Source organism: Chaetodon auriga, chromosome 24 (genome assembly GCF_051107435.1).
Source record: "Chaetodon auriga isolate fChaAug3 chromosome 24, fChaAug3.hap1, whole genome shotgun sequence".
Lineage (NCBI taxonomy): Eukaryota > Metazoa > Chordata > Actinopteri > Chaetodontiformes > Chaetodontidae > Chaetodon > Chaetodon auriga.
In genome coordinates, this window is record NC_135097.1 from 5,876,473 (window position 1) to 5,899,440 (window position 22,968).

At 44.4% G+C, this 22,968-nt stretch overlaps 1 protein-coding gene across 1 annotated transcript in view; it reads right to left on the bottom strand.

Moving 5' to 3' along the window:
* Positions 1-397: 397 nt before the first annotated feature.
* Positions 398-22,968, bottom strand: part of vax2 (ventral anterior homeobox 2) — a 28,126-nt gene continuing 5,555 nt past the window's right edge. Inside the window, exons 2-3 of the mRNA XM_076725664.1 lie at positions 22,504-22,691; positions 398-4,744 (exon numbers count right to left, since the gene is read on the bottom strand). Coding sequence (XP_076581779.1) covers positions 4,244-4,744; positions 22,504-22,691 — 689 coding nt within the window. The 3' untranslated portion in view covers positions 398-4,243. The remainder of the gene's footprint in view (positions 4,745-22,503; positions 22,692-22,968) is intronic.

The following is a 22,968-nucleotide window of genomic DNA, read 5'->3' on the forward strand; positions in this document are numbered from 1 at the left end:
TTAAAAGGCAATGCCTCCGCAGTAAGGCTTGGAAAGGTGAAATGCCCACTGCTTTGACATTTCTGCCACACTGACGGGAAGGACAAAGAAGCCAAGGTTTTTAATAAAGCTGCGAGCAAGCGAATGCCAGCCCCAAACCCCTCAGCGTGAATAGAAAGTGCTCAGCCATGCAGATATCGGTCATGTTTGTAGATTTTGTTGACTGATGACAAAGAGACCCTCATATTTTCGCCGAATAGGCCTCTAAAAGCAGTTTTCTCAAATAGTTTTCTGATTGATACAGCCACACATCTTTGCACTGCTCATGTCCAAAGAAAAACCGTCCACGCGCGCTTCTCTGGGTTTAGATTTCATGGCCTTGATGCAGGTGAGAAACGAAGAAAACAAAACACAGGAGGCAAATTACATAGACATATATTTATATGCATATGAATAAAAATACATATACATATTGTACAATATCTTGGCCGAGCGTGAAAACAGCTCTGTCAGCCCAGAAACAGAAGTAAGCCTCTTTAAATAAGTGCAAAATGTTAATGAGACAAAGAATTGTAAAGCATATATAAAGTCTTTTTTTTTCTGAATCTTCCTTCGCATTTTGTTTTTCCTGTTAAAATCACATGGAGCGGACATGGAGATAACTTGTGCAAAGACCCATTTATATATATTCATATATAAATTTATATATATGTACATAGAGTTTGTTCATCATAAGTAGTAGCTGGTGCCATTAGCTTGACATTAAGTACTGCTTAAAGAAAAGAAGTTATGGCCTATGCAGGACCTTGGCTGTGCATAAAGAAAAAGTAAACCAAGCAGAATCAGTTCGTTTCTAAAATTAAGGAATATTTCCACACAATCTCAAAAGGACTTGGCCCTTAATGCTTAACGCCTCTGAGATGGTGGCAGCCTAAACATGTGCAAGATGTCACAGATTGCACGCAACAGAAGCGACACTTCCACCCAGCGACGAGAAGAAACTGCATGAAAAAAAGGAAGCTAAAGAAAGCAGAAAGAGTGCAGAACCCAAACTAAAAAGAAAGGCTTTGTTTAACTGATGCAAGGCTTTAAAAAGCGTCTTTCTGTTGCCTGGAAGAAGAAGCGGCGTCTCACTCCTTTGACCGTCTCCCTTGAGCTTCGACTGGTAGCTGCTCTTCAGTAACCTCGTCGTGACTGAGCGTACGATACAGCGACTGCAGATTTACATTACGAAACACCACCGTACAGTGACAGAATAATATGGAGCAGGCTCTGAAGGTCGAGGGAAATATGGAGTGTGAGAAGCTTCTTTTGTAACCACCAGACGACCCAATCTGATATTCCTCTCCTGTTACATTGGCTGACAAGTAACTGCAAATGAGATCGATTAAGAGGTTTTTCTTACAGCAGTTTTGAAAGCTCGTTCATGGGCTCAATACTCTGCGACAGAAAGATTTAAATATTCCAACAGAGACTGTGTTCTGCTCACGACAGAGCGGGAAAGCGACTTAGCAACGAAGCAACACGACCCTGTTGTGAGTAAAGAAAAAAAAGAGAGGGTTTGTGAAAGGGTGCACGAGAAGCAAGCCTCCTGACCTCTCAGCTCCATCGCTCTGCTCAATATTTGATGCCGCAGCGTGTGAATTATGGATGGTGCTTATAGAAAATAATACAGTGTTCAACAACAGCACAGGTGCACCGCTGCAAAGAGCCGTGAGTGGATGACAGGGGTTTGTGCGGCGCCGCTGGGGTCTGAACACAACAACAACAAATCACCTGCTACCAGCCGGCGCTACACGGGTGCAAAAAGGCCCAGAGAGCCGCCACGACGGGAGCTTTCATAGGCTGAGGTCAGAACCTCTGCGTGCACTCCCTCTGCAGCGGGAAGCTGCTTCAGAAGAAGCCTGCCGTTTGCTTGTGAGCAGCTTTTTAACTTGATGTCATGGGAGTGTCCGTTTTTCCTTAATAGATGTCGAGTCACCTTCGGCGAGCGTGAGAGAAAGGGATCAGGAAAACGCATTAAAGCTCACAATGAGGCCAGACCTGGAAATGAATAGGTACATGTGGAAATAAGAGGCGGCACACAGAGGAGAGGCAGAAGTTATGAAAAGGGGCCTTAACTCATCTGACATGCACAAATTGAGGGCAAACTGCAGCGAATTGCAGGTTCTCGCAGGTGAGTTTTGATTCTCTTTGGACATCAAGCAAACGGCATCATATGGGGCGAGAGAAAAACACTACAGCTTCCCTCCTTCAGCCTGTCCGGCTTGAATTTAATGTATGTTTTCTCAGTCCACAAACACGCAGAAATGTGGGTCTCAGAGTGGGTTATTTTCAGATCTCAGGGTCCATTTAGGTTCAAATCAATCAAATGTAGAAAATAAATAACTGAGGGGTTTAAAATCTGCAGAATACCTTTCAAAAAATAAACCAACTCTTCCTAAAGCTGCGAAAGTTGGGAGGTTTTTCATTTTCTTCTCAATAAAGACTTCAATAGATTCAAAAGCGAAAAAGGGGGGGGGGGGGGTACAGGAAGAAGTGAACAACCTACAAACATAAAGTGCTTTCAATGAGGGGCAAGCAGAGGGAGTCTTTTCATTTAAGACGGGCGAATCTACTGGACGGGCGAGCCAAAAGGGAAGAGAGCACAAACAACAGTTCACAGAAAAATAAAATATCATTAAAAAGACGAACGATCACATGTGAGGCTGCAGCTCTCCTGAGCATGAGCGCACAGCAGAGAGCCTCCTGTGTAGAAATGCACTGAGAGTTCATGTGATTCTGGATATGACCTGATGAAACAGTACTTCTGATAGTTATGAGGTTGCAAACCATAAAAAAGAGAAGAGAAGAAAACTGAAAGAATGAGGATAAAACAGCAGCAGATTCTACAGGCGTCGCGGCTCATTGTCACGTTACATATTCGTTAAACCGGGGCTGCAACTAACCATGATTTTCACTAATTAATCTGCGGATCGTTTTCTCATTTAATTGTTAAGTGAAAAAAATCCGTCTGTTCTGTTACTGTCGTATTTGACAAAGAAAAACGGCAAACTGTCACGTTTTAGAAGCTGGAACCAGACAACATTTGGTATTTGTGCTTGAAAAATGACCCCCCCCCCCCAAAAAAAAAAAAAAAACAGCGGTTAAGCAAAACTATCGCGATCAATAAATCAATTAGTTGTTGCAGCTCTTGTCCAAAACACACTGAGAACTAAGATGCAGAGCAGACACCTCTGGCTGAGGCGAACTCTTCCCTCAAAGAGCAGAACTCCTTCTCTCAGACGTTTACCCGAAGTGTGACGTTTGTGAATTGCTGATTGAAAAGCTAATCTGGGTTCAAAGGTCATCTCTCCGTTTGACCTTGGCTTGCTTCAGTGATTGGAGGGCTCGAGTGTGGCACCTCCAAAGCTTAATCCGTAAATGCTTTGGCAGAGTCTAACCAGCTTTCTCACACATGTGTTCCTCTTTCTTCTCATGTTCTTTTATATTAAACTATCGGATCCAGATACGTGATGTTTGCACCATTGGTCCAGATCCTACCACATATTATTTCATACACAAACACAACCAAATAAAGAATTTACAAAAACTACTGCTGGACACCAAACAGACTGATATTAAAATGCTAAGATTCTTTTTTTTTTTTCAATGTTTCTTCCATATTGTGATAGCACATTAACTAAAATCAAACATGGCCACTTGAACGGGAATATGTACCGAAATGTGTACAAACTGCTCTCTTTGAATTACCACTGGTCTCATTCAGACACTGATTCAGTCTGAACTATACATGTCAAGTATTTTTTTTTTTTCCTGAACAGTAAATGAAGGCCTGTATAGAGAGAAAACACACACACACGCACACACACACACACACACACACACACAAACTCACTGGACAAAAAAAGTGAAGAGTCACTTAAAACCACTGCGAAGAGAGCGGTGATGAAAACATCTGTCTGTCTGTCAGGGGTCACACAACATACACACACGGCATTTTTGCAAAAATTCACAAGTTTTTTTTTTTTTTTTTTTAAATGTGAGAGTATCCGTCACATCACGTCCTTTTCACCATTTTTGTGTCAGCGTGGCACAAAATGGCGCCGCGAGGAAAGCAACCTGGTCTCTTCCTTTTTCACATTTCTTCTGATCCAGGGTGCTTTCGTTCCTCTGTCCGCTCAAGTGTCAAACAGGGTGAACGACCGAGGAGGAAAGCTCTTACAAAGATGTCGCCCGGTGTCCTAAAAGCGAGACGCATTACTTAAGAAACCGTCTTCTTCCCTCCCAGATCTGCCTCCTTCCTGTCCAGCCGCATGTACGGCTCAAAAGCCGAAGAGCCGCAGCCGTAGGTGGATGTCAGTTCGTGGTGAGCGCCCCCCAGCAGCGGCATAGAGAAGCAGAGGGAGTGCGGCGGCGGCACGCCCAGCCGCGGCGAGGGCGGGGTGCCGCCCAGCGAGGGCAGCGACAGCCCGAAAGTCCCACCTGGTAAGGAGCTGGGAGGGGTGCTGCTGCTGATGCCCGGAGAGGTGGAGGAGCCTCCGCCCGGGCTGCCCAGCAGCGAGCCGTTGTGCGCCGGATGCGGCGGAGGCCCCAGGAGGGAGTTAGGTGGCGGGGCAGGGCCCGACAGGAGGCGGCCCTGCTCCAGGAGGCGCAGGATGTTGCAGGTGGCCAACGACTCGTTGGTGGAGGAGGAGCGTTTGTCTGAATCCTTGGTGGTGTCCTTCTTCTGTTTGGTCCGGCGGTTTTGGAACCACACCTTGACCTGCAACAACACAACCAGGAGGATGAGGATCAGCTTTTGTCCCAAACACACAGTTTGTCAGTAAAACGAGAAAATAAAGGGGGAGAAAACTTTGCAGAAGCTTGTTACCATGAAGCACTGACGCAAAACTCGAAGAAATCAGTTGTATATGTCCTTTATGTCCTGAAAACACCTGAATCCTTCTGATTTGATGACGTTTCCTGCTGAAAGTGCGTCATAGCTCATGAGCTAACCACTATGTTTCCTTCTTTTTTTATGCAGATCACAGATGCTTTAACTCATCCTGACATTATCCTACATCCTCTTTACACGCCCAGAAGATGAACACATGTGTGGCTGACTTCTCCGTGACCTCTGCTTGGTGCATGTCTATGCTGCAGCATGTTCTGCGCGCTCACGGTTGCGAGCGGTGAGAGCACGCAACACCTTAGCGGTAAACCAGTCATACACGCATAAATCCGTGCAGAACAAGCAGAGATGCTGTAATCCCCTGGTGCCAGCCATTGGATCAACTCTGTTGTTTTTCTCTGCACATTTGATCATAGCTGGTCCCATGCACTTTGCATCCTCTCACACTTCACGGCTCTAACAGGCTCTAAATGCACATACGGGGACGGGCAGTGATATCAGAGCTATACAGCGAAGTGGGAATATTAGCTCTGTCACGATGGAGGCAGAGAAAAAGAACAAAATCAAGCCGCACAGGTTTTGCTAATCGCTATCAACACCTGCACCATTGTCCCCTCTCACGGCAGCAACCCTCAGAGCTCCATCACACGAGCCATCACGCCACCCGCAGCAGCTTGAGCAAAGCTCGGTGAACTCTGCCTGTCCTTGTCCGCCATGTTTAATTGATGGGCCGCAGCGTAGCTTTAATGTATAGCGTGTGGAAAAGTTGGGGCTGGGCGAGTGTTGATTGGAGGGCACGGTGGGGTCACGGCAGATCGCTGCACGGAGAGCCACCGCTGAGAGGAATCACACACATGAAAAATGCATACGATCCTGACCGAGTTTCACTGCGCTCCGTGTTTCACTACAGGCTCGCTGCAGTGTGGCATGCGGCCGGTGGATCATACTTCACTGTTTGCAACTTGTTGTCGGTGAGGAATTTTCATGGCATGCAGGTAGTGTCTCGATCAAAATGAGAAATTCTTTAAGTCTGACATGTTCAGAGTTTGCAGAACTCTTCAGTTATTCAGACTCCACTGGTGATTTTCTGAGAGAAAACTTCTGTGAAAACCACTTTTTCCACCCTGAGAATGACTTGTGCTGCCACATAAAGACATGACTGCCTTCATCCTGACCTCTTCTACCATTCTGCTCAAGCTGTGTTGCTTCTTTGGATGTGTGACAATAGTATAAATCATCACAGCACAAGGTTGACATTGAAGGGTTAGCGACAAGCTGCGCTGTGAGGCCTCATCAGTGCAGCAAACTCGCCACTGCTGCAGCCAATCTTTAACCTTTTTTTTCCTGTTTTTATTGTAAGGCTGAGTTAAACATTGGCATATTGTTATTTTATTTTATTGTATGCTAATCTGCTAAATAATGTCAGAAAATAGTGTCAAATGCTCTTCACAATTTCCCAAAAAACCAGCAGGAACAAGTGAATTTTGGGCATTTCTGTATGAAAAAAAGGCATTTACTTTAATGTTAACTTCTGAGCTTCTGATTGGTTAGTGCAATCACACCTGAAAACTTGGAAATTTTGTTGCTGTGGCGTTAATAAAAGCGTGGGAAACACTACATCCCAACATTTTTTTCCTTTTACAGAGAGAAAAGAAGCGAGTTTCAGCAGGAACCAGCTGAGCAGGTGACTGTCTACCACCAGGCAACGAGCACGTTTACCTCTCCTCTCTTCCTCCACTCATCCTCAAGTTTTGCCAACACTTCATCAAAAGTTATTTACACACGCGGCAGACTTTCCATAAGCCTCTTCACGATTTTTCGTAGAAATCCAGTAATCTAATCGCTGATAAGTGGGGATTGGCGGCAGACGACTTAAAAGGAAACTCCTGTGACAGCAGAAATGCGTAAGCCTGTGAAGGTCTGTGGCTTAATTCAATAAAAACTTTCATAACCATTTGTTGATTGCACAACAGCCAGACAGCACACGTAAACGCGCACACACACGAATAAACGGAGTAAAGCCTGGATCAAGGTACAGTGCAGCAGGACCGTGAGCGCACACACATTCACAGAGGTCACATGTGACCTGAACACGCGACAGTCACGCACACACGCACACATTTGCTGCGAGCTAACCTCTCACATGACTCCGTTCATCAGAGAGACCCACAGTTCGGTCGGTCGAGAGCCTCGGCGGCTGTAAAACAACAGTTTGGGGTCGATATCACAAAGATTTGAGGGTCTCGGTTTCACAGACGGCCGAAGTTTACAGACTTCAAATAGCGTCTCAGCTTTCACTGAGCTCCAACATCAAACACTGAGTTTGCTCGTCTGGTTTCATCGCAGCCTGCTCTTAAATTAGAGTGAGACAGGTGCAACAAAGGCAAAGACTTTCGCAGCTAAATCATCGGTTCAGTCGTTCAATATTTATCTGATTGTTTCCTCTGTCGTCCAGCTCTCTCGATGCACCTCGCAGCACACTGGCACAACACCACTCCCTGCTTTAAAACTGCTTTTCCGGTCTCTCTCTGCAGGTTTTTGGCCATGACAAACGCAGATTGTGCTGCAGAAGCTGTTCAGAGAAAATGCGTAGGAGCTTCACCACCGAGAAGTGTTTGTTTCATCCAGGACTCTCAATGCATGTTTTCCCCCACTGCACTTCCACTCTGGTATATTTCTGAGCCAGTTATCTCCTTCCTCCTTCACTACATTTGCCATTTACACCTTCGTTCCAGCTCCTCCGCTCTGTGCAGGGACTGAGTGCAGGGGTGGAGAGCACGTGATGAGCACCTCCGCTGCAGATGCCAAGTTTCCAGCTGCCTGGAAGACAAAGCAGCACCACCTGTCTTTTGATGACAAAGCAAAACCCAGAGCACGAGGCCGCATCACGGATGTTTCTACTGAAATGAGTCCTTCTCAGTTAAGACACGTTTAGTTCTCGGCATCACTCGGGATCGGATGATTCTGCAGCACCCGGGGTCATATTCAGTGACAGTGTTGTCTTACTGCCAATGCCAAAGCCGTTAAAGTAGCTCTAATTGATATTTTTATAATAACACAATCAAACGAGAGCGAGAAAGAGGTGGCTCGTGGTGATGAACCTACAGAGAGTAATCAGCTGCAGCTTGAACGAGCTTCTAATGAGTCCTCCTGCAACTTTACTGTTTCAGTTCCCTCTCACTGCTCTCATAGCGTAGCTTTCAGGCACTGCAGGCAGCTGTTTTCAGTGAACAACACACTGCACGCTACCTGCAAACAGCAGACAGACACAGGCAGCAACTAGCTGGTGAACAAAGTGGAGCATTTAGCAGCTAAAGAGACAGACATTTTCCCTCAAGTTCTCTAAAATAATAACTCAAGGGCGCTTCATTGTTTCCGGAGGACACAGACGGCATCAACACTTCACAGCCTCGATCTGACTTTTCCCGAGCTTTTCTTGTGTTTTCTGGCATGTGAACGCCCTCGTGCAGCTGAAGCCCGTTAACGCGGCAGTGACAACGAGCTCGTCCCGCTCGAAGCCAAACGCAGCTGCGTCGATGGTGTGGAGGTCACCGGGCCGGCTGGTGTGAACCACGGTATCGCCGCGCTGGCTCAACGGGCGGCTCGAGCCAGTGAGATCATAGTTTCAGCTACTGACCACGACACAAATAATGGGATCGGAGAGGATCCCACAGCTCAGAGAGGAATACTGACGCCAGCAAGTCTTACTGTAAACACCCAAAAGAGGCACAGAGGGAGGGGTGGTGGGGATGGAGATAAGAGGGGAGATGGGGCAGAGATGACAGTTGGGTGGGATAAGCAGCAGAAATGATCTCTGCATAGCTGCTTCTGCTTCCTCTCGGTCTATATTTAGTCAACTCACACACTGCCTCTCTAAGATCTCTCTCCGTCCTTCACTCATGCGTCACCGTCTGCCAAACATCTACATCCCATAAAAAGCTTTCACTACAGATGAAACCCCCAACCAATCCCCTCCTTTATCCCCGTGCTGTGGGTGTGGCTCAGCCCTCTGTTCACATCGCAGTCCTCCTCACCAGCGCTGGGGGGAAAAAAAAGGAGGGGGGGCTTTCTGGTGTTTTACAGGGGTTTTATTAGAGGGGGAAAATGATGTGAAGAGAAGAAAGCAAAGCTGCCTTTGGTACATCTACACTATTGGATGTAAATCCTTTTTAATGGGATCCAGGGTTCACAGCTGGGGCAGAGATTACCAAGTGAGATCTGGATCTGGCGTGACCTGCATTTGCCCCGGCCTCGCCCTCCGGACCCCGCCCCGCTGCACTCTGGTCTGCCGGGGCGAGGCCGGGACAAGGGTGGAGGCCGGGTGAGGAGGTTAGGACCGAGGTGAGGATGGCAAAACCGAGACTGGTGGACGGACGGACGTGACAAAAACACGGCAACAGGAAGTTAAAGCAAAACACCTTATTAACCAAAATACATGTCATTGTGTTTTCAGGCCAAACATCCATTAGATCATTACACAGAACAATGAGCAGGGACTGTCCTCTTTTTTGGTGAACGTCAATAGATTTAATGGCAATTTAAGGAAAGTCTGATGTTTTTTTCAGATGAAAACACCAAAACCAGCGATGTGTTCGTCTGCCTCTCGATAGTTTTATATCTAATCTTATATCAGTGGTTTATTTTTGTTTTCTTTTTTAAGAAAAGGCTCAGTAATTTCCTAAAACAGCACTGTGGCTATGTGGAAACACTACTTAAACAGGAGCAAACAGGGACTACTTTCATCGGTGGCTTTTGGCCACGCAGGTTCTCAGTCAGATCAATTCACCGCTGGTTTTGGTCTTTTAGGGGATTTTTTTTTGATAATGAGAAAAACACAGAATATCACCAGCCTTGAAAAAACAGCTGCTGATTTAGAACAATTTAATATTGATATAATTATGGAAGAAATGATTGAAGAATGAAGTTTTATGGCCTTTTATTTGGCCTTTTTCTTCCCAGTTGTTTAAAAATGCCTCAATTGTGTGAAATCCTGATGAAAAAAATTTTACAAAAAAGAGAAAAATCTTTTTGACAAGACAGACAGGCAAGGAAATAATAATAAGGAAATGAAAAAAGTGGTTTAAATATGAATATGTTCACAAGTGCAGACCTGGAATATAATGTAAATGTTTTGTCATGTGAGCTTGTTGCATTAATACAATTAACTTTTTAATTACTTTTATCATTTTTCAAGCGTGTATTTTATTTTGTTTAAATTCTCTATGTCTGACTGTTCCCAGTAATGTTTCAGTTTTATTTTACGATACTGTATTTTTTGGGGGGCGTGTTAAGCACTTTGTAACTGTCGTTTTGAAAAGTGCCGTCTGTGGAAATAAAATTTAATTTCTTAATTATAATTTGCTCTGAAGAAAGGCTGTACATATGCCTGTTGGCGTGTTGAGAAAATAAAAAATATTTAAAAAATCAAAAACTTTTTTTTTTTAAAAATGGACATTGTGTAATTACCTTGCTGTGGAAGATGCTCACTTCCACACCTGCTATCAAATCAAACCTTTCATCTGACTGGTTTTTATTTTGAAAGTCCCTTATTGCACCATTATCCTGTTTAAACTGGAAATGCGTCACATCGAGGAAGCGGGAAGCGGCTGTAAAGCACAGAGAGGTGGGACGTCACTGGACTGGACCCAGGATGAGGGGGCACAAGGCAGGGTCTAAAAACGAAAGGATGGGGGCAAATGCAGGCAGGGTGGGGGTGATTTCAAGGTCAGGGAGAAGTGATCAGGCCGACATGCATGAATACACGGCGGAGGTCGGCCAATCAGAGGCCTGCGCTGTGGATCCAGACAGCTGCAAACGAAGCGGCAGCAAACTGGGCTAGAGGTAGAAAGGTTAAGCCAGATCAAGACCCAGCGCAGAGCTCAACTGGGCATCCATATGTGTGTTTTCAGTACACCAGCTCAGGTCTGCCATGTCCCCACAGACGGCAAAGAAACTGGAATAAAGGCTGCATTTGTTTGTTTATGTTTTTCTTTTAATTAACGTGTCTCTTTTGTTCTAAACTGTTTTTGTGTATCTATCTTATCACTGTGTTTTTAATCACTTCTCAGCTTTAAGCTACAGCCGTGGAGAGCATTAACTAAACTCTAAAGTGATGGAACACACTCCGCTGCCCGGCTGCGTAATGCCGATAATGCAAAGCAAAATGCAGGATTGTGGCGATAAAGTCTTTAAGAGGGACGCTTGGTGACTGTCTTTCACACTTTCCATGACCCCTCCAGCAGCTCGGTGGCCCGACTGTGACCCTGTTCAGACCCGCTGATCCCAGGCATGTGATGAGCAGCGGCACACAATGAAAACTCTTTTCCATGGAGATTGTACCAGGCGGACCGGCGGCCATTGAACTGTATGTAACAGACCAGTGGATACTCAACTACATGTAATGTAATGCACCAATGGCAGCGGTGTGTATTCAGCTGTATGTGACGGACCGGTGGTCAGAAAGCGACGAGGGAACGAGCTGAACCGGTGACTTGCTCAACTGTGTGTGATGGATCTTTGCATTAACGATCCCAGTGCCAATTATGTACAATTAAAATGACTCCCTTTAATCAGGCTGCTGTTTTAAAGCATTAAACGTAATATTTGCTGCCATTTAATATCAGCGTTGAAGCTCATTTCCCTCTGCTGCCCTCAAAACAAACACAGAAGTAGAGAAAAATCTGTAAAAACTAGTCACGTAACATTTGTCTGACTTAAACTGAAAAGATCTTTTTAAGCTTGTTATTCGTTTAAGACACTATTCAAAGAAAAATGTAGGCATGTAAAAGTAGAAGAAACAGAAAACTTCATCTAAAAACACTCTTCTGTCAAACCACCTGAGCATCTCTCGTCTTCCTCACCATAAATCAGGTCTGCGCTGCGTTTGGTCCTCATGTCAGATTTCTGAAAGCGTTTTCTAAAATACTGTGAACCTCACAAACAGAAACAACCTGCAGAAACAAGCTGATCCCTTTTAATCAATTGAAATCTCCTTTGATAGACTTAGAGCCTGAATGTAGGTGTTTTCTTTGAACTGATGTTGTTTTCTTTGGCCTCTCCGTTGTAACACTTCCACTTCATTTATTGTTTATTTAGCAGCAGCTCGCGACACACGTGTCGTACCAGATGCAGCTAAAAGCTCATTTTCTGTGTCCTTCATCTACTTCCATTGTGTTATATGTATTGTCCTTTTGTTTTTATTGTTTTCTATGTTTTTTTCATTTTAGATACAGTGTGTTGTGTGTGTATTGTTATCAGAGCGACATTGTGAAAGACGGTTTGCTGCTTAAATAAAGGTAATATATGTTTAATATGGCTGAAAGTCTCTCAGGGTTACCAGTGTCTTAATATTTGCCTCTAAACTTTGGAGTCGTTTTCTTCTTCTCTTTGTTAAATTATTCAGTTTTGGTGATATTTTTAATAACTCGAGTGATATTTTTTGCTCTTTTCTTATGTGTTTTTTCTGTTTTGTTAATCTTATTGTGTTGCTTTCTGCAACTGTCGTTCCTTTGTGATCGTTTGCTTTAAATGCTTTTATTGTGAAGTGGAGTTCCTGTTTTAAAACAGATACAAACACGAGGGCAAAATCTCACTATTGCTTTAAGGAATTATATATTTGTCTGGCTGGATTATTTTCTGGCAGGTTGTATTAAAGCAGCATGTATGAATAAAGGATATCTGAAAAGAGATTGTTATTGTGTTTGGGGTAAAAGTGAAAAATTTGGACTCATGACCTCAGTATTTCTAAAATTGTTGCCACAGTCCAACATAAATCTCTATGTTTTTACTTCCATCTGATGGCTGCACCAGGTGACGTCACTAAAACCACCTTTGTGGACATTAGATTGTTTGTCTGTAAAACTAAATCAGGGCATGTATTGTGGCATAAATAAAAATATCTGTATAGCGAGTGTAAAGGGAATCTACTGTGTGATCTGGTAATCTAATTACTTAGATTAGTGTGCAAACTGATGAACAAAAGCTTGGTTTTTCTTTCAGATCCATCAGTATCAGGGTTAGGACATGAAAAATGGCCACTGGCACGCGGCTGCATCCCTCCTCGCTCACGTTTATCCACCTGGTTCTGGTCTTCACCTCCTTTTCCAGCCGCCTGGCAGAACAAACAGTGGCTGCTCTCCCATCCTGACCTCCATCATCCTCCTCTTTCGGCCTCCCTCACCTCACCTCAACCCGCCTCACACCTTGTCACTTTACACCACTGAAACCTGCGTCAACATCATCACCTCCACCTTCACATCTTACCTCACCCCTTACCCCCTTCATCACCTAACCTCGGCCGAATAAACCCGATCTGGTCCTCCATCTCTGCAGCACATGTCCAGCCAGGTTCAGCCAGGGGTTAACCCCGTCTTATAGAATCGCTGGTAGATATGGCTGCCTAATCCTCCTTAGCGCAAAAGCACTTGGGGCTGTAATGTGGCCCACCTCTTTCTCCCCCCCTTCATCCCTCCTTCTGCCCCTCCCCTGAATTCTCCACCCTCTCCGCCCACGCCCGGGTGAACCCCGCCAGGTTTCGATAACAGCCTCGACCTCCTCCCCTCACACACCGCAATGCCGGAGATGTGCTGCGCTCCGTCGCCGCAGAAACCAGCAGGTGTCTGAATGTGGTCCATGACTTTTCTCGCATGTCACCCCGCAGTCACTCGGCGCTGGGCGTTTTTTACGCAGCCTCGTGATGCTCAAAGCTCCCACTGAACCAACAAAGACGAGAAAGACACGGAGGTCTTAATACCAGAGGCGCTCTCCCAATTCAGCTGCCTCATTTCTGGTTTTCAGACACTCTTTTGTCCTCATATTTTATCTGCCGCACATCTGTTCTGCTCTGGAAGAGGAATCCATCCTCTGCTGCTCTTCATTTTCCCTTCTCTGTTAAAGGTTTTATAGGATAGAAGGTGTCATACATTATAAAGCCCTTTGAGGCATTATGACTTCAACAGTGGTGAAAAGTAACTAAGTACATTTAATCAGTTGCTGCATCACTACTGTTTGATGTTTATACTTCTGCTCAGCACATTTTAGAGGGACATATTGTGAGTTTTACTTCACTGAATTTCCCCGCAGATACTACACCAACAGTAAGAATGAACTGCATGTATTCAGAGGTGCAGTGTCCACACAGAGGTTTTTATTTGCTTATTTTTAAACAAACAAAAGCAAAGACCTGCTCAGAACCAGCAGAAGAAAATACTTAATAAAGAAAATATCCAGAGGAAGTCAAACGCTCAAACCAAACGGCTCCTTCGCTCTGGGTGTGTGACGCGTTCACCCTCTGGAGTCCTTCCACTGAATGTTTTATTTACATTTTTTCTATATCATCACAAGCTGAGAACACCGGTGGAAAGTGTTGACGTGGGGCTTTCACACGTCTCATCTATATTTCAATGTCTAAGTGTCTTGTTTAGGTCTGCAGACCATGAATGTACATTTTTACAGTTTACAAATGTATTTTAGTTCACGCATTTCCTGCACAAACAGTGAAATCCATATTTATTTAACACCGTGAACCATCCTGTAATAACATCCTGAGTGTTTATGGCTTAAGATTTGCATGTTTTATATGCGCCCGTGTGATTTTTAATGCATTACTTTGTTAAATTGACAACATGAGACTTACAACTTCGTTTGTTTGTCTGAAAAGACGAAGCCACAGAAGGAAATCAACCGCGCGGGCGCATTATTACCAGCAGTCCAGTAATATCATTTATATGATAATGCTCCATTCTGCATAACAAGTACTTTCACGTCTGCTGTGATATGCAAAGAGTTACTCGTATTTTACATCAGTGTTTCTGGTGTGTGTTGCTTCGACGGGGATCTGGTGTTTCCTCTCCACCTGCAGGTGTCTGTCAGCTCCCATGCAGGTAATCTGCAGCTTTAATTGTATTACACATTTGTCTGGTGAATGACACAAAGTGGCTGCATGGGCAACCTTTGACTGTCCTCATTGTTCTGGAAACTTCAACTGGAGGCGACAGATGTGTGTGTGTGTGTGTGTGTGTGCGTGTGTGCGTGTGTGTGTGTGTTTGTGGAAGTCCTCTAAATGTAAATCATTAAATTTTAGGGTGTAGATGGGTTTGTTTGTCTCAGGGAAATTAATGCAAGTCTGTGTGTGTGTGTGTGTGTGTGTGTGTGTGTGTGTGTGTGTGTGTGTGTGACACAAGTGAAAAGCTCTTGTATCTAATTTAGCTGATTTTCCTGTTTTCACCTCAGTTGAAGGATTACATGGTCCTCCATATGTTTGTAAAATTACACCATCCTTGGCTCATTCACTCACACACACACACACACACACACACACACACACACATACTTCACTCTGTCAGAAGCTGATGAAACAAGTCAATTCAATCTGAGAGAGTGATTAAGGACAAAGGCAAATACGACTTAATTGCTAGTATGTTCTTCTGATTATCTAATCAGTTGATTAAGTAATCAGAGCCTCGCCTGTTTTTTTCCTGACCATCAGCCGGTTTGGACAAAAGTTCCCGTTCTGAGGTCGACTCTCTCGCTTTAGGTCACCTCAGAGTGAAGAGGAAAGAGTTTCTCTGCAACACGAGGACCAAACGTTTTAACTGAAAGCACAAAAGCAGCGAGTGTCCGTCTGTCCGTCCGTCTGTCCGTCTGTCCGTCTGCGTCCCTTCCTATCTCTGTCTCCGCTCTGACTGTTTGGACAATCCCCGTACTGTGCGGCCGCCTCTCTGCTGCATCTGCACAGCTATACGTCATGGCCGGGTCCTCGACGCTCCAGACAAGTGGCCAGACACCGTCTGTCTGGGCCGTCATGGAGAACAATACACACAAGGAGGACATTCACTGTACGTAGACACATAAACACAGCTCGTCATGTTGTCTGCTCTCGCCTCAGCCTGCAGAGGGAAGCACGGATCGATGTACAGTACATGGGACCTTTTTCTGTCTTCTGAGAGGAAAAAGTACATTTTCTCTTCATGTCAGTGGACCGCATTAAGCCAAGAGCACACTCCTGTGTCTGCTTCCCACTATAGCAATGCCTAACAATTATACTATCCTCACATCATGTGATGGAAACGCTCGCAGACGTTTTCCAAAACCAAATGCACAAGCAGGTGTAACGTCTTAGGAGGGATTTTAAGATTCGCCAGGTCTCAAAAGAGGTCATACAAGGGTCACCTGGCTTTTACAGAGCCTGTCTCTCTGTCTCAAAGATGCTTTTCACGACATGTTAAGACCCTTGATAGCTGAAAACACACTAAAATATGTGAGCGGGACAATATGAGCTCCGGGCCGCTGATCTGCGGCCAACCCTGACCTCTAACCTCTCTGTGGCACAGAGGGCCACGAGGCAAAAACACAAGACAGCAACAAGAGGCATCATCTAAAAGTTTTCACATGAGCCGTCACTAAACGGCACTGGAGGCTGCGTGGTATCAAAGGAAGTGTCGGACTGAGAGAAAAGATGAGAGGGAGTGTGACGCTGATCTCAGATGACTCGTACACCTGTCGGGAGGTCTGCTGCTTCACACTGAGGTGGGTGCTGGTTTGAAATCATATCAAGAACCCGAATACGCTACAGAACTTCATATGATGAATGCCTTTGGAATAAAAAGCTGTGGTATTATATGAGGAAAAAGTCAAAATCAGGGCAACAGCATTGATTTATTCCTATAAAAATGTATAAATCTATATTCTAACAGCAGGTGAATCATTGTAGTTTCCTGTTTCTTGAGTGAGAAACTTGATTGAGACACTGATCACTGATGATGCAGGATCTCAGCTCAACGTTTCCACACTCTCCTGTAAACAGATCCACAATGAACAAGAGCCCAGTAAACAAAAGCAAAGAGCGAGAGGAGAGGAGAGGAGAGGAGAGGAGAGGAGAGGAGAGGAGAGGAGAGGAGAGGCGAGCGGTCTTCTGTCATAAAACCCAAAACGTTTAAGAGCCTCCTCCGTGTTTTAAAGCTCTCCACAGGAGCTCGACTCTGCGTGAGTTCGGACTCTTCTGAGGCTCGGTGTTAACATGAAAGTGACTCGGAGTCACACGCAAAACAGTCCAACACACACACACACACACACACACACACACACACACACACACACACACACACACACACGGAGTACATACAATACGAACACACAGTGCCTGCCTCCAGCCATCACAATTTAAACATAATTCAGGGTTTATGTTTAATGAAGTGGTGGTTGTGCAGCCACAAGAACATTTTTCAATGAATATAAGCACAAACACACACGACTACATGCAGGTGGATGCACTTTGCATCTCCTCATTTCTGCTTATTTAAAGCCACAAATGCAATTAAAGACGAATTCCTCACCTCGTTCGCTAATTTTTCACAACAAATTGGCCGTTTGTGCGCTTAGAAATTACACCTGTTTCACAAATAAGTGTATTTATGCACTCACATTTTTTTCACTTCCTGCAATGTGGAGTACATTTAATAGTTCAGTGTTTACAGGAGCTACAGCAGGAAGCTGCATCACACTCACAAAACAACAAAATATCACAATTTAAAACAAGACAAAATGACCACAGCTGTGGTGTTTCTGGTGTTTTTCACCTCAGAAAATATTCTCTAAAATCACAAGTGTCCTGGTCGTAGATTTTTTTTTTAAATTTGTGACAGCTAAATGTTAAGTTTGAGAAATTTTAAAACACATCTGAAGAGCCTCTCCTTAACTCACATCCACTTTAAAGCATAAATACCTCAGATTAAAATCCAGAATCCTCAAACAACTGAGAAAAAAAATGAAAACAAATGCAAACATTTGCTCACATCAGTGTCTTTTCAGCTACACATTAAAGATTAATCATGATTCCATCACTGGGCTCTCTCTCTCTCCCATTTGCTGCAGGATTAAACCAGTTCAACACAGCCCAGAGACCATTAAGTCCATAGCTTATCCATGGAAGGGCTGCAAACAACAATAGATTGATACAATGGCGGGCTATACGTCAGCTGCACTCAACTCTGGAGGACTGTGGAAGAGCTTAAAATGACCACACAGCACGGTGTACCCAAAATCTCCTGAAGTCACACTGTCAACCCAGCTGGAACAGGCAGGATGCCTCCAAGAAAGTGTAAAGTTTGTGCACAAAAAGAAAAAGCTTGCAGGAAGTCGTCTGAGAATTGAGGTAAGTGTGAACCAAGCAGGAGAAAAAGAACTTAGAGGCTCACCTACAAAGCCAAAAAGAAGTTTGAGATTGTGCGAAAGCTTTCCCCAAACATGAATTAGTCCAAGAAATAATGTGAATGATCCTCCTGTGCATCAATCAACATGACATACCTTCAAAACAAGAGCTGAAGCATCCATCCATGAGTCCTCTATAGTCTGTGATCATCCATGAGCAAACTGACCATAAAGGTAACAGAAATGAACCACAGGCTTTCATGTGTTAGTGCATGCTTTCTGTGTGTGTGTGCGTGTCTGTGTGTGCGTGTCTGTGTGTAGTATACGCTCACACACACACACACACACCAGCCCCTCCTGCTGTGTTACCCTGTAGCGGGGAGCCACCTGCTGGGATGAAGGGAGAGCTCTGAGCTGGTAACTGATTACTCAGTAACGCGTTCCAGCGGGGTGATTACTGACTACAGGAAGAGTTACTGACATCCCCTCGCGACGCTGCACGCACTAAAAGACGACAACGAATTTCTCCACTCGAGTTTTGGCTCAAAACTCAGAATGAGGTGGATTTATCATCCAAACAGCAGCCTTTATTTGACGCCTTTTAGACTGATTTGAGTCGGATTTGAGGTATAATTTGGAGAATAGTGGCTGTTTCTTTTTATGCAGGACTGTGAAATATTTGCATTTGGACGATGAAACACAAAAGTGAGAGCAAGGCCGTTTTACGCGCTTTTAATAAGCAGCTTCCTTATATCTACTCTCCTCTGTGCCGCTCATTGAACGCTGCTGCTCTTGGATTTGGTCTTTGCTGACCGAGCCTTTGACAAGTTTTTGGAGAAGAAATTGTGCGCAAGGCCAGTGATTCAGTTTGCCGTTTCTCAAAGGAAAATGGCAGAAAAAACGTGCGTAAAAATCGCCACAGACTCGTCCGGAGGCCGCGATTTTAAAAACAATTCAGTTTCTCTGTTTAATCCGAGTTCTGACCGTCTTGGAGAAACTTTGGTGCCATCTAATAATTTCTAATGAGCGTGTATTAATTCCGTTTTCAGGCGTTGCTCCGGCTGCCTTCAGAAATGTTCAGTAATAATCAGGATGAAGATTTTAGGCCTTTTGCATTTTGCGTGCGTCTGAGTGTGTGTGCGTGCGTGCTCCTGTGTGTGTGTGTGAGTGTGTTTGTGTGTTTCCAATGTCTGCTGCCTCATTGCGTGATCAGTTTGAATACCTGACCAAACTAATTGGAGTTACATCATGGGTCAACGACCAAATCCCCAAACATTATTAAAAAACACTTAACGATCCAACCTCCCATATCAGGACCGTAATTAGTATTTGTGTTTCAGTCACAGATAGAGAGGCCTGTCACGTTTACCAAAGTTTAGAATAAAAGTGTGTCATAATGCTGTAATCTTGTTTGGTTTTGCTGTAAACCTCTCAAAATGTTTCTTCGAACAAAGGGGACTTGTGATTTTAATGAAAAATAAGTACAATTATGTGACTTCTAACATCATTTTCTGCTCTGAAGTCTCATCGTGTTTGCGATTGTGTTGATTAAGAGACAAACGCAACGAAAGAAACGGGGCCACAGTTTCTCTGTATGTCTGTTTCTAATGCGACAGATTTTATCAAGCGCCAGCGAGTGACCGACAAAACAGCTGAATTTATGTTTTCACTGGATTCAAAATGTCATTTCAGTGAGCTACAAGTTCATTTTTCAATTGGATTTGATAGAGCTGATCGAAGTAAAGGAGGAAGGTGTTAGTGCCCGAAAAACCATCAAAAACACGAAGCTTACTCCAATAGATAGATAGATAGATAGATAGATAGATAGATAGATAGATGACAAGACATTTTCTTTGAAAGCCAGACTCTCCTCTGAATAGAAACAGAAAAAAAAAACGAGAGAAAAGAGCCCACAAACGCTCTTTGCTACAATGGAGCTGCTGCTTTTAAACCCAGCGGTCTTTAATGTGGACATAAAAATCAAATTACCACCAGGGAAACCTGTGAAAGCCTTGAGCAGCGAACTAAGAACACCAACAAACACAGTAAGTCGCCTGAAACCCAGAAAACAGCCCAGACAACTCGCTTAAAAAGGACCTTAAAGTTTGAGAGCTTTTTTTTTGTGATTAGCCTTGAATGGAGCATTTGCTTAAAAATATGCACACGCCAGAAAAAAAGATGATGATAATAAAAAAAAGGAAACTTCACTAATGCCAACTAAAAGCCTTTCGATCACGCCTAAAAGCCGCTTCAATAGCACACAGCATTAAGAAATTTCAGGGCAATGGGTTTAATATTTTACGCCATTACTGCGGAGACTTTTATCATTCAGTTTGATTCGTTTTGTTCTCACTTGAAGGTCAGGCAGTTTTCAGACGGTCTCATTCAGCCAATCATCTGCTGCCCTGCGTCTCCTCAGCAGCAGCAGGAAGCCGAGGCCCTCCCATTAACACCCCTAGTGTCAGCACTAATGAGGGACACAGTGGCCGCTCTGTGTTCCCAAATCTACACACACACACACACACACACACACACACACACACACACACACACACACACACACACACACACACACACACACACACACACACCTCCTTCCCACCGCCTCCATGTTTGAGTGCGTTTTTTTGTGGTCGGTATTAATGTTGGTGTACTCCACAGTGCCTCGCTGATGATGCGTAAAGCTCCTGCAACAAGTGTTTTAACACAAGGAGCGATTGAAGGCCTGGAAACGTGCAGCCTCCTGGTTTTTATCTGCACATACTGTTCAAATTTAACCATGCTCCTATTTTAGATTTAAGATTTTTTTCATTTCGTTCAGTCATTTTTAAAGTTTTGGAGACTTTTTCCTCACATAATACCCCATAACTGCCCCTTTTTTTGTCACAAGTGTTGTCTCCAGAGTTGTTATTTAGGCTTGTGCGACGCGGCGCGCGGGTCCAACGCGCACACAACACATGATTTTGTTATTAACTTCGATCTGTGCTTGCAGACTGCGGCACCAATCGTAAGTGAACTGTTCCTAACAAGTGTCGGCAGGTTTTCAGTGGGAAATGAAACACTCCAAGAGTTCAGGGCTTCCTCCTTCACATGCCCACATCTAGTAAAATATGATAAAATCACAACTGAATTCACAAGTTGCGCTTCTCGCGAGAGTTTATGGAAATGTCTGTAATATACTGTAAACCAACAGCGTATTGACTAAATACCATTTCTCATTGCTTTAATTAGTGCGCGCTTTATGGTCTTTGCAGTAATATTCTACAAAAAAAACACAGGTAAAAGAAAAAAAAAAGGTTGGCCTGAAACACTTTAAAATCAGCTGTCCGGTGCATTATTATAAGCATAGCATTAGCTTAAACTGAGGCCACACGAATGAGAGAGAAAATGACAAAAAAAAAAAAAAAAATGCGGCGTGCTCCGTAAATCGATGCGGAAGTGGTGACGCCCATGACAAACACAGAGGGGTTGGGCTCGTGGCGCTGCAGGGAGGTTTGAATGGAGCGCGCGGGGTCGATGAATGAGTGCCGTGAAATGTCTGCAGTGCTCAGAAGAGCCCGGATGAACCGACGGGTGGCGACGTGACAGTTTGTGTTTACATGACACAAACACACCTGCGGAGGACAGAGCGCCGTGACGGCAAAGAGGCGTTTTTAATGCACGTGGACGAAATCAGATTCAGATGAAACGGTTACGCATGAAGCGCGCGGGTCACTCCAACAGCCCCGTGAAGAAAACTGCGTTTTTTGACAGTGATGATGATTTTTTTTTTTTTCATGTGTCAGACGCATTTAATTTAGAGGCTGAGGCGTTATATTCCTGCGCTAGAACAGAGCTTTAAATGCCCATTTTTACGTAAATATGGAGAAAATCTGACAGTTTTTAAATGAATCTAGGCGACATAAATGATACAACAACACGAGTTCAGGGCCACGTTTCATGCTCGTGTGAGGCCTTCACTGGCAAACCCCTGCGGCCTGTTCATGAGCGACTTTCCTGTCTGTTCATATGGAGTATACATCTGAATTAAACTCTGCGCCTCTCCTGTCAGATTGTAAACACTTTCAGCCTGGATTTGACCCCGGAAATGAAGAAGTGTTTTGGGGCGGGGCAGCTCTTCCACTCCTCCCCTCTGATTGGCCAAGAAACCAATTAAATGCCCTAAATACACCTGTGACCGAATGACTTTAAATGTTAAGAAAATGAAAACGAGCTGACCTACAACACTTGCTCTGGTCATAATGATAACAAAACAAATAAATAAGACACCAGTTGTTTATTTTTACATGCTATATGCTAAGTCTTTAACTAGCAATGGGCGGCTAGGCTACTAGCTTAAAATCTTGTCATTACTGGTTAAAGATATTAATCAAAACACCCGTTTTTTTGTTTGTTGTTATTGTTTTGATTCTCACAGTGGCGTATTACCATCTTTCCCCACCAAAAATGAGCATTTCCTCACAGGAGAGGGCACTTCCGCTTACCTGTGTTTCGGAGAGATTCAGCTGCCTCGCGAGCTCTGTGCGCTCTCGGCCCACAACGTACTGGCACCGCTGGAACTCGAGCTCGAGCCGGTACAGCTGCTCGGCCGTGAAGGAGGTGCGCGTGCGCTTGGGCCGGTCCAGGTCGAGGCCTTTGGGCAGCACGATCTCCCGGATGGTGCCTTTGGCGTCTGTCCAGAGGGGAAAAACACGAGCAACACACAGTCTGAGAACATTTTCTGAGCAAACGCAACAAGAGATCCTGACGCTTTCCACCTGAGCCTGTTATCACAGACTGAAATCTAAATGGAGTCACCTTTCCAGTAGTTTCAGGCTAAAAAAAAAATGACAAACACACCTTTCTGTAAGTGGAATATGGCTACACGGTGCCAAACTGATGTAATATTCATGAGCAGGGCGATAGGCTAATGGCCTTAGAGAGAAAAAAAAAACCCGGATGGATGCGCG